We start from the raw sequence: 17,823 nt of genomic DNA, 5'->3' as shown, positions 1-17,823 counted from the left end.
GATCGTGTACGGTGTCATTAGAGAACAGTGACCCGTTACCCGGTGATCGTAGTTGTCGAATGTTTCAATACATCCGGAGGGATAATGTTTTACGATGCTCCGGCTACCCAGATGGCAACTTGGACACTGTATCACTCCATTTAAGCAGTTCAGAGGTTTTGTGACAAAAAATGGGTATATTCTGTAATAAAATGAAAACTCGGGACTCATAATTGTGGACAATACGAGTAAACTTTTCTGGTAACCCGGACGAGTATGTGCTGAGAGTCAACCAGCAGTTGCATGTGCGGATGTTAACAGTGAAGAAGAGTCTCCAGAAACGATTGCGGTAGATGCTATACAGACTGCAGCCAGATCATTCCGGAAAGAGGTAGACGTTTTATAATAATTACGGCCTTTGCCGTCCCGGACGAAGGTTCGTCATTATGATCACTAGAGAAATGTAGTTGTACATGTTGGGACTTTGGTTAATGTCGTAACTCAGTGCAATAGATGGGGGAATATGAGTTCATTTTCCGGTACTGGCCTTCCACGTCATTGGTTCGAGCAAGAGTGGCAAAGACGCCATCCAACGGATCAATAAGTTGGTCGTGCACTGCCCACAGATGACACCTGGTGGCCATTTCGCACGATGTGTCTCTCAGTGTGTGATTTCCTCCTGAAGCCTTTCTTGGACGGCAAATTTTACAATACTGCACTTCCGGCGACATTGCCAGAAATGCGAATCTCCGTTACCACAGACGTCTATAGCACTGCGTCACGTGAGAGGGATTTGCTAAAATGCAGCTACCTGTTGACTGTCACAATAGACATGGGGTTCACATCGATTGCCTCTGAAATCGTTGTGGTAAAATAGAAGTGTTTCATTGAGATACTAAAATGATATGTATTTATGCTCAGTATTGCTAAAAGTTAGTCTTGTAATCATTCTGTAACACGAAACTGAAAGTAAAAAGTGGTGGTTTATGGCGATACAACTAATGTGGTTTCATTAGTCACACAAACGTGTCTGACTGGCCAAGGATATATTAAGCGCAGTACTCGCTGTGACTTAGCACTACCAGAAACTGCTATGCGTATTTGTACTTCAGAGTTAGAAATGTTTGCCGATAGATTTTTGTGTGTAATCGAAATTGCACCGCTCTGTCCGCAATATTAGAAACATCAAAGTAACGTGAAGCAAACATTATAAGTAAAATTTCACATTGGTAACTGCTTTTTTTTAAAATTCTACTTTCTTCTTTTTTAAATTTTACTGTCACCCGAAGAAAACTGATGTAAGTTACTAGTTCTGACTACGCCGTTTCCAGTCACTACGTTAAACACTTCATTAACAAAACGGAAACTGTTCCATTCTTAGGAAATAGCAATTTACATACAAGCATCTGGAAAGGGGTGCGAATCATAGGGGTATTTCCTTATTGTGCGTATTACGCTAAGGTCTTATGACGTTCCATTACAGATTAAACTGTCGGAGTAGAGAGAGCCTTAAGACTAGATGGGGGATGGATGTGCAAGCCATTCAGTACTGTTTGACTTCGAAATTCTCCTTATAAAAATAAAAAAAATAATTTTCTTAATTACTGAACTAACGTGTTTTAACAGCTACATGAATACAGGAAAAAATACGTTGACTGTGGAATATCAAGAAAAGAACTGCAATTCAAATCCCGTAGAGCTCAGTTCTTGAATCTGTCTTGTTCCCTCATACGTGTTTTTTTTATTTATTTTTTTTACTGTAATGTCTAACCGGTGACCTTTAGCCTTATTTAAATATCGGGCCTAAAAGGTTATGACATCTGGGCATTAGGCTGACCTATGTTCGACTTCAAGTTAGGAACAGACTTGACTACAAAAATAAATCCGACTCAGCTTATCCATGATGACGCTATGAAGCAGGCTATGCGACTTTTCGGTACTGTAATTTGTTCGCTAGGTTCTTAGAAAGTGAGACCAAAAAAATGGCTCTAAGCATTATGGGACTTAACATCTGATGTCATAAGTCCCCTAGACGTAGAACTACGTAAACCTAACTAACCTACGGGCATCACACACTTCCATGCCCGAGGCAGGATTCGAACCTGCGACCGTAGCAGCCGCGTGGTTCCGGACTGAAGCGGCTAGAACCGCTCGGCCACCGATAAAGTGAGCTCGTTAGACTGTCTCCTTATCACTTTGTTCATCTTCTGCTTTCTTTGCCATTTTTCTTCTGTCGTACTGGGCGCGATTAACTCTGACCAATTTTTGAGACTCTTAGTATCGCTGCAATAGCTGTTGTTGATTTCTCAAATGCTAGTGACAAAATATCAGTGGCTGTAGGAATCAGAACTGCGCCCTTTTCAGGATAGGCAGGACAGAAAGAATTCAAGTTTTAAAAGAGGTTAAGATTGAAACAAATCTTCAGTTTGAGAAAGAAACCAACTAACACAATTCTGGAATATTGCATCAGCACGAACTGCACGTTGCAAAAAATTTGCAGCATTCAGCAGAAATTTTATTTCCACCCAATTTTAACCCAGTCATTCTGAAATACCAGCTATCTGTATTGCACCAAAATATTCGAGAACTAAGAAGTGAAATTAATAAACTACTTTTCTGTATTGCATCATCACCGTTTGTGACAGTGGCTGGATTGGATTGTGAATAATAAACGTACTGTATAAAAATTGGGACTTTGTACTACCGCTGATGACCGCGCAGTTGAGCGCCCCACAAACCAAACATCATCATCATCATCATCATCATAAACACTTACTTATGAAATGCTTTCACAAAAGAAGACGAAGTGAATATTCCGGAGTTCGAATCAGGAACAGCTGCCAACATGAGTAACGTAGAAGTAGATATCCTCGAAGTAGTGAAGAAACTTAAATCACTTAATAAAAGCAATTCTTCTGGTTCAGACTGTATACCAATTAGGTTCCTTTCAGAGTATGTGATCCATTAGCTCTATACTTAACAATCATATACAACCGTTCGCTCGACGAAAGATCCGTACCCAAAGACTGGAAAGTTGCACAGGTCACACCAATATTCAAGAAAGGTAGTAGGAGTAATCCATTGAATTACAGGCCCATTTTATTAACGTCATTATGCAGCAGGGTTTTGGAACATATATTGTGTGCGAACATTATGAATTACCTCGAATAAAACGGTCTATTGACACACAATCAACATGGGTTTAGAAAATATGGTTCCTGTGAAATACAACTTGCTCTTTCTTCATAGGATGTGTTGAGTGCTATTCTCATAGGATTTCAGATCGATTCCGTATTTCTGGATTTCCGGAAAGCTTTTGACACTGCACCACACAAGCGGCATGCAGTTAAATTTCGTGCTTATAGAATATCATCTCAGTTATGTAACTGGATTCGTGATTTCCTATCAGAGAGGTCACAGTTCGTAGTAATTGACGGAAAGTCGTCGAGTAAAACAGAAGTGATGTCTGGCGCTCTCCAAGATAGTGTTACAGGACCTTTGCTGTTTCTTATCAATATAAACGCTTTGGGAGACAATCTGAGCAGCCGTCTTGGGTTGTTTGCAGATGACGCTGTCGTTTATCGAATATAAAGTTTCCAGAAGATCAAAACGATTTAGAAAAGACATCTGTATGGTGCGAAAATTGGCAATTAACCCTAAATAAAGAAAAACTGAGCTCACACACATGAGTGTTAAAAGTAATCCGTTAAACTTCGGTTACACGATAAATCAGGCAAATCTAAAGGCCGTAAATTCAACTAAATACCCAGGAATTACAATTACTAACAAATGTAATTGAAAGGAACACATAGAGAATGTTGTGGGGAAGGTTAACCAAAGATTTAGTTTTATCGGCAGGACATTTAGAAACTGTAACAGATCTGTTAAGGAGACTGCCTTCACTACGCTTATCCGTCCTCTTTTAGAATACTGCTGCTCGATGTGGGATCCTTACCAGGTAGGATTGACGGAGTATATCGAAAAAGTTCAAAGAAGAGCAGCACGTTTTGTATTATCGCGAAATATGGGATGGAGTGTCACTGAAATGATACAGGATTTGGGATGGACGGCATTAAAACAAAGGCGTTTTCCGTCGGGGAGGAATCTTCTCACGAAATTCCAGTCACCAGATTTCTGCTCTGAATGCGAAAATATTGTGTTGGCGCCGACTCACATAGGTAGAAACGATTACTATGATAAAATAAGTGAAATCACAGCTCATGATAAAATAAGTGAAATCAGAGCTCGTACGGAAAGATACAGGTGTTCGTTCTTTTCGCGCGCTATATGAGATTGGAATAATAGAGAATCGTGAAGGTGGTTCAATGCACCATCTGCCAGTCACTTAAATGTGATTTGCAGATGTAGTAGAATAGCTCTGATATTGATGTTATAGCGCGTTGTAAGATATACTGAAAAATATTAGTAATATAGATTTCAAGGTAGATACATTACAAGGAAAAGATAATCACATCAGAAACAAAATAAAGACAGTATGAGGTATAGTGAAGTAGAAGAGTGGTAGAAACAGACATGAAGAGAGGCAGATAGTATTAAGAGTAAATGATATATTGGTAACAGATGTGTACAGTGTTGCAAAACTTTTTAACAAGCATCTTATAGTTGTTACGGAAAAGAAAGGGTTGTCAGATTTAGTAGATGCCACCTTGGGGTACCACAGACCTGTCATTAAACGTAAGTTCTATCATGAATATGACCCTCACTACCCAAATAGAAACAATGTCCACGAAAAATCTGTAAGATCAAAAATTATTGTCGTTATGATGAAAATCAACAAAGTAAATTGGAAACTCAGCTTCTGAGTTTAGTAACATCTTAAGCTGTCTGTTGAGCCAGTCGTTCATCAGTAAGGAGTGTAGCCATGTATGAAAGTCAAACGTGGACAATAAACAGTTTAGACAAGAAAAGAATAGAAACTTTTGAAATTTGATGCTACAGAGGACTGTTGAAGAATAAATGGGCACGTTACATAACTAATGAGGAGATACTGAATAGAACTGAAGAGGAAAGAAATTTGTGGCACAGCATGACAAGAAGAAGGGATTGGATGATAGGAAACATTCTGATATATCAGCGGATCACAAATTTAATACTGGAGGGAAATGTAGGGGGTAAAAATCGCACAATGAGACCAAAAGATGAATACAATAAGTAAATTCAGAAAAGTTTCAGAAGAGACTTGTGCAGGATAAATTAGCATGGAGAGCTGCATAAACCAGTCTTCAGACTGATGACCACAACAACAACATGGTGCAATTTGACTTATGTGCAAATTCAGTGCAGTAATGTGATCAATGTAAATAACTGGTATAAAATTATTTTTCGATTTAGTATTTATTATCTTTCAAATGAAAATCTGTTTAAAATTTTTCCGACGCATTCCACATCCATGACGGTAATTTAATTTGGGATCTGTGGAAGGTACATTGGCTTATCTGTTTCTCATTCTAAATATTTATTGTGTATTCTTTTTGCCTGAGATGTTCTAGATCCTGGATGACCTCCTGACTACTGATTATTTGGAATGAAAAGTGCATCTAATCCAAGGTAGGAGAAGACTTTGTTAATACTACTGTGTTGCTGTAATTGCCGTTAATTTTGCTGTTATTAGCAGTGTCCTTAATAAGAGTTAAAGTAACATTAGTAGTACAGAGAACTCAAAATGTGTGCTTTTTTATTCGGAAGAGAGAACATTAAGATACGTCTGTTACAAGGTAAAATTATTGCATAAATAAATTAAAAATAAATAAATAAGTAAAAATTTCATGAAATTTAGTTAACGATTTCATGCAAACAGAAATTTACTCGCGTTACATAAAATGAAGTATAAATAGTCCCATGTAAGACAGAAAGAGTCTTGGCTGACGTCAGTACATAATGGGAAACGAACAATAAAGGAAGCAGAAAATACAAAGTTTTGTATTTATATGATGATAAGAACTTTAACTACATACCACATATTATCCATAGTCTGAACTGTTCCAGCTTTATTTATGATAATTTAAGACAGTTCGTTCACTTAACATACAATGAGAGTCACGAACTATTGCCACCAAGAATAACTCCTAAAGTATGATAGCTGAAAAGTTTGTGGGACAAAAGTTGCATCGAGCAACGGGGGCCATAATATGACGTTGGTTTTTTGTTGCTAGGTAGGGTCGCTTCAGAGGTATGAATGTCAACTTTTTTCATGGGATGCTATAGTTCGGTACTTATTTTCTGATTGCGGTTATGGAGACGAATCCAATCAAGTGTAACAGTAAGGTCTTTGAATGTCAACGAACGTCACAAAGGCGACATGAACGTCCTTTAACGGAAGGTGTTCGAAGTGATGACCATTGGTATCAATGCAGTGCTTCAATCTTCTTATCATCATTGAGTGGTATTCCTTATCACATCGGCACTTATCGAAGCACATGCTCTGACAATTCTCTCTCGCATATCTTCAGGTGTAGTTGGAACGTCTTTATAAACGATGCCTTTTACGAATCTCCACAAGAAAAATATCCAGAGGCGTAAAGTCTGGCGAACGAGCCGTCCACGACACATTTCCTCTGCGTCCAATCCAACGATTTGGGAATGGTCTCTGCAACTCATTTCTAGCCATAAGCGAAAAAATGTGCCGGACACCCATCCTGTTAATACCACATTCTCTTTCTTGTTCCTAAAGCTATTTCGTCCAATAGCAGACCTAATATTTCTTTCCGGAATGTTGTGTACTTCCTACCATTAAGATTTCCTTCGATAAAGTAAGGGCCTATAATTCTGTCTTCCAGAATCCCACACCATAATTCACCGACCACGTTTTTTGCTGTGCAACTTGCCACAGCCAACATGGATTTTCAGTTGCTCAGTAATGCATGATATGTAAATTAACATTTCCATGGTTCGTGAATATAGTCTCGTCTGAATATATAAAATCAAATTAGTAAACGTGTCATCCCTATGAATCTGGAGATGTTCCCATCGGCAGAATTCAATGCGACGCATACAATTCGTACCAGTTAATTCTGTGTATTAATGCTAGAACACTTAGACGATGTAACAAATTCACTAAAGAGACTGCCTACACTACACGTGTCCGTCCTCTGCTAAAAATGCTGTGCAGTATGGGATCTTTATCAGATGGGATAGACGAAGGGCACAGAAAAAGATCAAAGAGGGGTAGCTCTATTTGTATTATCGGTAAGTAGAGGAAAAAGTGTCACGGGTAAGTCACACGAGTTGGAGTGGCAATCGTTAAATCAAAGGCGTATTTAGTTGAGGCGAGAGGTGCGCGGCTCATGGTCTAGTGGCTAGCGTTGCTGCCGCTGGATGACGTGGTCCCGGGTTCGTTTCCCGGCCGCGTTAGGGATTTTTCTCTGCCCGGGAACTGGGTGTTTGTGTTGTCCTCATCATTTCATCATCATCATTATTCGTGACAGTGGCTAGATTGGACTGTGTGAAAAGATTGGATTGCGTAATACTTGGGACTTTGTACGGGCGCTGATCGGCTGATGACCGCGCAGTTGAGCGGCCCACAAACCAAACTTCATCATCTTTGCTGCGAGACCTTTACGGGATACTTCAAACTCTGATTTTCCCCTCTGAATGCGAAAATATTTTGTTGACGCCCACCTACATCTGACGTGTGGTGAGCCGAACTCTACCGCCAAAACTCCCGGATGTGGATCATGATTGTTTTGCTACAAGGAACTGTTGCTTGCAATAGTTCTTTCTTTTAGTGGTTGTTACCCAAGGATCAGTTTGTGGTTGTATTGCACTAAAAATACCTCCGCACCAGTAGGATACCTGTAATACGATACGTGCCGCTGTTGTAAAGATACCCACGGTTTGCAATACAATTAAATGCCAGTTTGCCTGAGACTTCAGTTGTTTACCGCTTGCGTTTGCTGTAGATGTCCGAAAAGACTGATGCTGTATGTTTCTAGTTATATACGATATGGAGGAAGATAGGACGATGGAATGCAGTTATGAAGAGCTGTTTCCGTAGCGATGGGAACATCGTCGCTATACATTCGTGTATGTACGTAAATAGCTGCCTACGAGAAACCCACTTATTCTGTGTAAAGATGTAGAGGAAGTGTTAAACACGAGAGCATAGGATTTTGCTAAATTAGCCAGTGTGTTGCACGAGAACTGAAGACATGCGAAATATTTCTTTTGAGAATCTTACATGAACGACACCTGGACTCTCCAAAGCTGTACTCATTGCTCCTGAAAACTGGTTCCTACTACATCGAAAAAAGTTTTCCTCCTTACAACATCGAGTACACCACGTTTTGCGAATCAAAGAGGCGTTTGTATAAACGAAATTACACAAAGTACATGTAACATGTGTATGCAGTGCCCACAGAACGCGAAAGGAGAAGGATCACTCACAACAAAACATGATAAGCTGTCAGTGAAAGACACCATACAGATGCTCCTGCAAAACTATAGCCTATGATGTGAAATCCAATATGTCAATAAAGAAAATCCACTGATGATGGCACAGAGACGACTAAACACGTTTAGGTAACAAGAAAAAAACAGTGTTTTGCATAAAAGGCGGAACTTGAATCCAATGATGGAGAAGAGACTTTTGTAATTGAATATACCAAAACTTCATTTTACAGATTGGACTGTAATGTTGGCTGGTAGTTTTGCATATCTCGTTGAGACGAATTTAACGATGTTTTAGAGAACAAAATCCAGTGAGTAGTTTCGGAAAATAACAGTATAAAGACCAGGATTTCTGTTTCGAATGTCATTTCATTACTGTGCTTTTTGCGTTCGTCCTGCCCTAATAAAACAGCATATTTAATTTCTCCTTTTTGTCAAAGATTTTCTTTTCAAACTATTTAGCACACATATACTATACTTGCAGAATACAGCCATGCATTTACCAGTCTTATGTTGGAGTCGCTTGAGTACAGAATATCGATTCGTCCTTCGATGCATTCCTGGTTTTAGTATGAAATCGTGGACTTCCACTTAAGGTAGCGATCAGTTTGATACTGAAAGCTGAGAAACCTTGAACTCTAAAACACAATTTCTCCGAAACTGCTAAATGGATTTCGTAGACTTAAAAGCTAATAAATTGGTATGTGATATTGCTATGAGGATTTATTAAAATAAAAGGGTAAGTCGAAGCTGATGTGTAGTAATTAAAATAACGAGAGACTGCACGTCGGTTATCACTGATTTTCTTAAGATTAATCTGGGCAACGCAGAATTACAATGTCTTAAACGACTGCACATACTTTTCGCGTTGACATATTACGCTATTCACATTGTATGCACGAGCAGGTATACGTAGCTCATTAAATGCTCAAGAATTAGGATAAACTGAATGTTTGCCTATTTGTACATATGTCGTGAAACGCAATAGGTTGCGAGTCTCTTGAAAGTTGAGACAAATAAACACGTGTTATCGTTTCTCTGCACAGCGTCAGTGTTTTAGCGAGGTAAGACAAGATAGTGTCAGTCTCTGAAGCTGTCTACAGAGTTTCTGAATTTTCAACCGATACTGGCTAATCAAGTTTTGATCATATATGGTATAAGTTTGAAAAGATATTTAAAATATCAAAAAGTAAGAAATATGCTGAGAGGTTCTTTAGTTTTAACGTTATAAGTTATTACTCGTATAATATTTTAATTTCACACGCATGCCTTATACTGTTTCCCACGATTTTTAAATCTCCCGTAGATATGTAACAGGTAAATCAGGATTAAGGAAAACCTCTATTAGTCAGGGAAGGTACTTCTTCAAGCCACTTATGAATCCCTCTAAGTGAGAAATCGGATAAATGAGAAGCCTCTAGAAACGAGAGATATTCCTGAGCCACTGAATCCTCGCTTATTGATCTTGGTCCGACTTGACACATGAACGTGGGACTTTTTTCCCTTGCGAGAAATGCTACTTACGTAGAAGTCATTTGTGTCCAACATAGAATAGAAGAACGTAAAGACGTAGTCGCCTTCGAGCCAGGCTATGTAGTCGCACTCGCGCTCCAGGTAGGACGTCAGGCTGAGGAAGGTCTCCATCGACATCTGGTCGTTCAGCACCAGAGAAAGCGCGTCGTCCATGAGTTGCGCGCGGTTCACCGCTGGGATTGCCTCGTGGTCGGTAAGAAGTTGTTCCCTCAGGAGCTCCCAGTTTTCGTCGTCGTACTGCACCCTGTAAAACCCTGTGCACACACTGAAAGTGAAAACCATAAACAGAAAATATTGCAGTGTTGCTGGAGATACAAAAATGCTGCGCAGATAAAACAGGTTCAAAATGTCATGGAAATCATTTGAATAAGTAACATGTTAAATAGGTAATTAGTTTAATCAAAATCTTTCAAAACCAAATCTTATGCTGTTAATAATAATGGGAAATACCAACATGTCTTAGCCATTGACATGAATTGTCCGAAAATTGACGAAAATAATTTTAGATTCGGAATAATCTCCACAGTATAGTACTCTCCGAAAAAAATTCTATTTTCTTGCAGTTTGCCAATCTCCTTTAACGATGCAGCTGCAGAAACTTGTAAAAGATGGAAGTTCCAATCATCAATAAACAATTAAACACTGGATCTTTCACCACGCAACGGAGTATGCCCTATTTTGAAACTCTGTCGACGATTAAAACTGTGCGCCGGATCGTGACACGAACCTGAAACATTACCATTTGTAGGCAATGTTCTTGCCAAATATTTTCCTTTTGTTTGCTGTGAAAACCAAATGTATTTTCTTATTTCTCTCCCATAACCAAAGCCGGTTCGAGGAAGGGAGGAAGGTTGGATTTAACGACCCGTCGACATCGAGATCATTAGCGACGGAGCACAAGCTCGGACTGTGTCAAGAATAGGTAAATAAATCGTCCGTGCCCTTTCAGAGGAACCATCGCGGTATTTGCCTAGAGCGCTTTAGTGAAATAATGAGAAACGTAAATTTGGATGGTCGGGCACGAGTTTTAGTCGTCGTCCTCCCGAATGCGAGTCCAGTGTGCTAACCACTGCGCCACATCACTCTGTGGCTCATTGGAGAACTTTTCCGCACAAGCGATAAATCATTTGGAGTTGCCTCCCCTATTTCTCCTTGTTTTTATTCTGTTCACAAATTGCGGCACCATCTACTCTTCACTCTGATTAAGGCCATTTTTTCCGAATGTTAGACTAACCAAAACGCGATTCTGGTAGCTAGAGTGTTAGGTTTTTGTTAATCGTGCCTTTTGCGTTCTTGTAATTAAATTCCAATAGAAACTTTCATCGCGTAAGATATATTTATTTATATCTAACCTAGAAGTGAAATACCAGTTTTCATAGATTTAGCTTAATTTTTTTAAAATGTAACGAAAGATTTTCAGCCTCTGATGATGATGAGGTCCCATACTCCGAGGAGCGTAGGGGACGGTACGGGAGACACGCACCACTGTACTAGGCGAGGTCCTAGCGGAGATGGTTTGCAATTGTCTTCCTCCGACCGTAATAAGGATGAATAATGATGATGACACAACAACACTCGGTCATCTCGAGGCAGGAAAAATTCCTGACCCCGCCGGGAATCGAACCCGGGACCCCACGCCTTGGAAGCAAGAACACTATCGCAAGACCACGAGCTGCAGGCTTTTGCAGTACTAAGGGATTGAATTTCCAAAAACAATCAAACACGTACTTTTTAATTCTAACAGAGGAGCCAAATTCAAATTTTCATAGATATAGTTTCAAAAATGTTTTTATGATGAAATAAATTCATTAAATTTTTCATCGCCTATTGCAATCCCTTAGCGAGCTGAATATCCAAAAGCAATGAAACACGTATTTTTCTATTTCTAACCGATTAGTCGAATACCAATTTTCATAGATGTAGCTTTAAAAATACTTTAGCAATTATTTAATAATTATTTATTTTGAAAAGAAACTTTCATCCGCTATTTCACCTCCATGGGTGTTAAAGTTCCAAAAATACTGAAATAAGCGTTTCTTTATTTCTGACCGAGAAACCAAATACCAATTTCCGTAAGTTTAGCTTAAATATTGCCTCAATAGCGACATTTTTCAAAAACCCTCTCATCTCCTATTTCACCCCGTTAGGAGTGGAATTTCTAAAAATCCCTTCTAAACGACCCCTGCAGTATAAGATCGACGCCCTTTGCAAGTTTCTGTCCTTAGTTGTTTGGGCTGAGCGATGATGAGTTAGTGAGTCAGTCAGTCGGGACATGTCATTTTGTATATAGAAACAATATTGCAAGTATATGGGGGTCATTTCAGAATTTCTGTATATTGTAAGATAGGATTGAAGAAAATAATTCATTTTACATAATACCATTACAGGCCTTCAATATAATCGCCATAATTGTTTATGACAAACGCTTTGGAAACTTTTTGTATTCCGGATAGGGCACCTTCGCTGCTCAGATGTCTGGTTACTCGGGCCACCTCTCTGAAAGCTTCATCAATTGTATCAAAGCGTTTTCCACTTAATTTTGGGAAACAAATAAGTCTGGTTGGCTCATCTCAGGACTGTGTGGTGGGCGCAGAAGCATTTCCCATTCTCACACTGGTACGCAGTACGCGGTCTTGCATTATCGTACAAAATGAGGCACCAGCTGTAGCCATGACAGGCCTTCTTTAAGATTTTGCAGAAACAGCTTGTAGTACGCGCCTGTTATAGGCGTCCTCCGGGGCTCTCTATTTGTGCCTGTTACTCCATTCATGTTATATGCAAAGATCACATTTGATATCTAGCAGCGAAACTTTTGGGGTGGGGCTATGAGTCTCGTTTTCAGGTTTCATCAATTCTTTTCAGAAACTGTTCTCCTTGTGCTTGATAACGTTGAAGCAATTATCCTCCGATTCTTTTGCGACCTGCTTTCTGCTCTCAGATCATGCGGAACCCATCTGGCAGCAACTTTCCTCATCTTTAACTTTTCCGTTATGATTCTGTAAACTGAAGTGACAGACATTCTGGCCTCATACACAATTTCCTCACATATTTTTCTTCGATAGTGTCTCAAAATGTCATTAACAAAAACCTGAGAGCTGTAATTGATGATCTTCCACTTCTTGGGTTGCCCTCAGTGGTACCTAACCATCACGAAATAAGGAGGACTATCGCGATATTGTGCTACGATCCACTACACTATTCCCACAACACCTCCCTCGAAGCCCCTTTGATGCAGGAGCGCTGGTCACTACGTGTAATCCGACCTGACTTGCGTCAAGCTTCCATATTGAAACTGAATTATTCACGGTACAGCACTCTAACCAGCAAACACATATACGACCATCAAGCCTAAAGTCTTGCTCACAACTTGCATGGATTTCAACTTCATTACGCTATCGTAACGGTCAAGCAGCGGCCGTGTGCTGGACTTTTGAAATGACCATTGTATATAGAAAAGAAGCAGAATTCTAATGAAGCTCAAAACCTACAAGCGTAAGGAAATGAACTGTTTCTACGTCGTTAAAAATAAGAAATAAGATGATTTAAGAAATAGATGTAAAAGGAAAGGAATGACCTTTTTATTTTTGAAAACAATTTTTAATTTTTTTTACTGGAAAACAGCTAAGTACTGCTTTCGTGCAAGGTGGTACGGTAAGATCGACAAATTGATAGCGGCCAGTTACTCCGTCCGACAGTCTTTAAGTAAAGTAAGTTGACCCTATTATTGGAAGAGGTTCTTTGGCTAAGAGACTGAAGACATTCTGACTACAGATATTCTAATATAACGTTCCCAAAACGATGGAAATTAACAGGACCTTCATTGGATTATACTTTCTTTAGATGCTTTCCGTTGGGAATGAATGAACGCGCGACTACAGGAAGAAAGCAATAACAAGAGACGGAGTAGCTGCTCACATAGCTATAAAATACACCCAGACTTCCTCAGAAGAGCTACAGGAGATTTTGTGAGGAGACGTAAATGTGTATTAATGCAGTGAAAAATCGCTTCTGACAGAATAGTTTGAACAAAATTCTAGTCATAATAAAAATAGGATTCAAGTTTGAACGAACTATTGAGCTCATACTATACCGTATATAATTAAAGATATTCTTACACACATTCAAAGTGCTTGACCCTGCAGCCGGGTGATACAAAATATCCGTTTCGTTAAGTTCGTAAGAAATAGTGACCTCAGACGGTGGCCGAATATTCGATTCTGATCCGATATGAACTGTCTGAAATAAAGTTAAGCAACGATGACAAGTTTCGACAATGAAAAAGAGCACGCAAGCTGAGGGGTTATGCGACTGTATTACAATGAATACACAAAGTTTTATAAGAAAAATGTGTTTGGACTGCAGTAGAAGGTTCAATATGATTACAATATTATATTCTCTCAGGCTAAATGTGAAATTTTGTGGTTCAATGGTGAATTGCACAGTTGTATTCCAAGAAACTTGTCCACAGCTGTTAGAGATGTCACTCGATAAACTGCAGATTGTAAAAATCAATTGCAGGAAGGGGCAGAAAAGGAAAAGAATTGGTGGGAAATCGTGACGGTTAGCTGCACAGGGCACTCTGATAATGCAGTGGCGAAAGTAAAAAAATTGTGACGGACTGGGACACGAAACCCGATTTACCGCGTCTCACGAGCAACTGTCTTAACCAATTCGGCACTCCGGTCGATTGATCGGACGTCCATTAAACTCTCTACTCGCAAATTCTGATCCCGCTAGGAGTTCGGACAGTATTTGTGCATCCGCTCTGGAACAAACGTCGAGATGCATTACCCTGTTTCTAAGAAATGTGTGTATCTGAGTGGAGTCTGTTCAGTCGCATGTGTACAACAGAACAGACACCATTCGGATGTATAAACTGCTGTTGATTGTAGGCTAGTGTTAATGAAAAACGTACTATTACGCATATTCTGTCGAAGGCAGACTGACGACTCTGCGCCTCCCATAAGGATATGTGCTATTTGTGTCGTCTAATGTTGTAGACTGGATGTATCAGGATGCCGTCTCACAAACAGTGAGGTACTTGAACATTGGACATCTGCAATCTACTAGTGTGTCGTCACTCTTCCGGAATAATTAAAGACGTTCGATGAACTCATGGGTAGTGATTGTAGGGGGCGTAGTAGCGCGGTCATGGTCATGTGTCTTTCTAAAACACGTATGAAATAAGCTCACCCACTGACACATTAGTCTCCTCTGACACTGTATAACAACTCTATAAGCCTTGATAACATTTGAAATGCTACGTGGTACGCACTGAACAACGTTCTACTTGAAGAAGATGCCAATTTCCAAGAGTCTTGTTTCAACAACCAAAGGAGGTCAGCACCATACCTAAGGTGTTGTTCCAGCAAATCAAAGAGATTTTCAGCGGAGATCATATCCTGTCACCTGATGGATTTTTCTAGATGTTGGATGACTTCTGAACGTAATCAGTCATAGAGCGACGAACACCAGAACTGCTAATTTCAATTCTGGACAGGTATAATTACGATCGTGTTGATTTTGACGTGATTTTTCATTACTAGGAGTCACTATCTGGGTTCCTGTTTGATTGAACAATAAGTACGATGTGTAGAGTCTGCCTTGAGCAAAACACAGTGTCTTATTTTCCTCTTTTCACCCATACAGCCAGAATACGGAAAACAGGATGAGAGAACGACTGAATGCATCAAAAGCAATGAAAATGTGTGCTGTCAATGTAGTATATAGAATTTTGACGACTTGGAAATGACTACCACCACGAATTGCTGTTTTGAAATATCAACTGTACTGTAGAAATGTAGATAGTGACACGAAATATAAAATGGCTGTAAAACTCAATAAACAGATATCCACTGATGACACTATTACATCGAAATATATGTGTGTGATGAGAGCAAAACTAGAAACAGTCTTTTACTCAAGGCAGAATCTTCAAATGTATATGTTGCGATCATATTCACACGTTCATTAATTCTAATTCGCTGTAGTTGTTCTGATTCATAGTATCTATCGCTTTAACCACAGGTTTCGTTTCTATGTAATGATAACGTACCCAGTACATTATGATGTATCATGCAATACAAGAGAAAGCACCATGACTTGACGTGACGGTGCTAGAGAGAGCGACAAAGATATTCTTTATTATTTTGTGGCGGCTAGCGCTCAGATAATTATTCTTAGTGTAGGAAGTTTGTGTGCTTGTTAAGGAGTAATTCATTAGGAGGTTTCATTCTTGTGAAGTATAAATCGACGCCATTGCGAGATTTTGAAGGAAATTGTATTATATATATGTATATAGGCCAGTGGCCGGCCGGTGTGGCCGAGCGGTTCTGGGCGCTACTGTCTGGAACCGCGCGACCGCTACGGTCGCAGGTTCGAATCCTGCCTCGGGCATGGATGTGTGTGATGTCCTTAGGTTAGTTAGGTTTAAGTAGTTCTGAGTTCTTGGGGACTGATGACCTCAGATGTTAAGTCCCATAGTGCTCAGAGCCATTTGAACCATAGGCCAGTGAACAGATAAGTAATGTTACGAGATGAATTTCATTGACACAAAAGTCAATAAAAGATTGTTCATTTCAAGAAGGCATGTGTTTATTCCACAACTGAGGTATACTTCAATTATGATCTATTACTGAATACCAGCTTTAGAACATTTCCCACAGGAACATTCAGTTCTAATTAAATAGTTTGATGTTTGCTTCGGAAAATGAGTAATTTTACGGATCATTTAAATGCACCAATGTTGGACACTTCTAAGAACTGAAAGCAACTCTGATTGCTATGCAACAGAGCCCAGACGAATATTTCTCCGCAACTTTGATAAACACTTTCAGCTTCAGAAGAGCGTCTGCAGCAGCTGGAGCAGATCGCTACAACAACGGAAGCGTATAGTGTGAAAGCAGTTTCACACATCTCCCTGTATCAAACCAACGGTGTAGGTATTCAACACAACAGAGCACACACAGTCACTCATACATATAAAGACAAACTCAAGGTGTTTTTGGAAACATATAGAGCCACTCACTCAATATAAGTGCTCATCAGTGAGACTTTATAACATCACAGAATTTCTTCCACCCTGTACCACTGCTGGTTCGTACAGTCTTTTCGGGACGAATTCTTAGGTCGACAGCTCACATGACACAAGGTGTGCTTCAGGCACAACGAGGAACTCGGTAAGTGAGACGGAATAAGGAACTCCGAGCCTTCTGCGATCCACTGTTCTTGCGTCTTTGCCCACCATGACAGTAACTTTGCGAACACCACTGACAAAGGATCTCTTCCGTGCAGTAGTGTTACGAACGTGCGTTTGAGGTGACCCCACCTGGGGTGTCCGTTCGCAGATGTGACTGGGAGGATGGCCGTTGATCACCGGGATAAATTCCTACTAACAATGAAGACACTTTTTTTATTTTGCCAAGACCCGGGAAACTTCGGCGGTAATGGTATCTCACGGTTATCCCTTTACCGCAGTTCCATATAAATTCAGACGTCAGTCACTACTGATAAACCTATGCGACATAAAATGCAATCACAGAATCTATCACGATCTGCCAAGAATGTTATTTTGTACGCCAGATTGAAATGAACAGCTTTTACCATTTCATTACATCGCACTTGGGGCCCATATAAGACAAAGCGGAAGGCGGACGGTCCTCTGAACTACATCCACGGACAATCTGAATGCGACTATACACTCCTCACTTTATTTCATTCTGTAAGCGTCTGACGTTACTATTAATTTTAACACTCCAGAGGATTAATTTTCTTTCATGTAAGTTTACGTTGCTCCCTTTTGGCCCCGTTATTCTTTCATAGTGTTTCTTCATGGTAATTATAAACTGAAATTTGTCAACGAAGTGCAATGAGACAAGGTATGTCACTGGGCAAAAAATGTGGAGT

General features: G+C 39.8%; 1 protein-coding gene across 2 annotated transcripts in view; it reads right to left on the bottom strand.

Moving 5' to 3' along the window:
* LOC126354353 (aminopeptidase N-like) overlaps positions 1–17,823 on the bottom strand; it is a 143,217-nt gene that overhangs the window by 32,694 nt on the left and 92,700 nt on the right. For both annotated transcript variants that reach the window (XM_050003929.1, XM_050003928.1), the window contains one exon: positions 9,910–10,172. In XM_050003929.1, coding sequence (XP_049859886.1) covers positions 9,910–10,172 — 263 coding nt within the window. The remainder of the gene's footprint in view (positions 1–9,909; positions 10,173–17,823) is intronic.

This window comes from Schistocerca gregaria, chromosome 3 (assembly GCF_023897955.1).
Source record: "Schistocerca gregaria isolate iqSchGreg1 chromosome 3, iqSchGreg1.2, whole genome shotgun sequence".
NCBI classification, from domain to species: Eukaryota; Metazoa; Arthropoda; class Insecta; order Orthoptera; family Acrididae; genus Schistocerca; species Schistocerca gregaria.
This window is presented reverse-complemented; position numbering and strand designations above follow the sequence as displayed.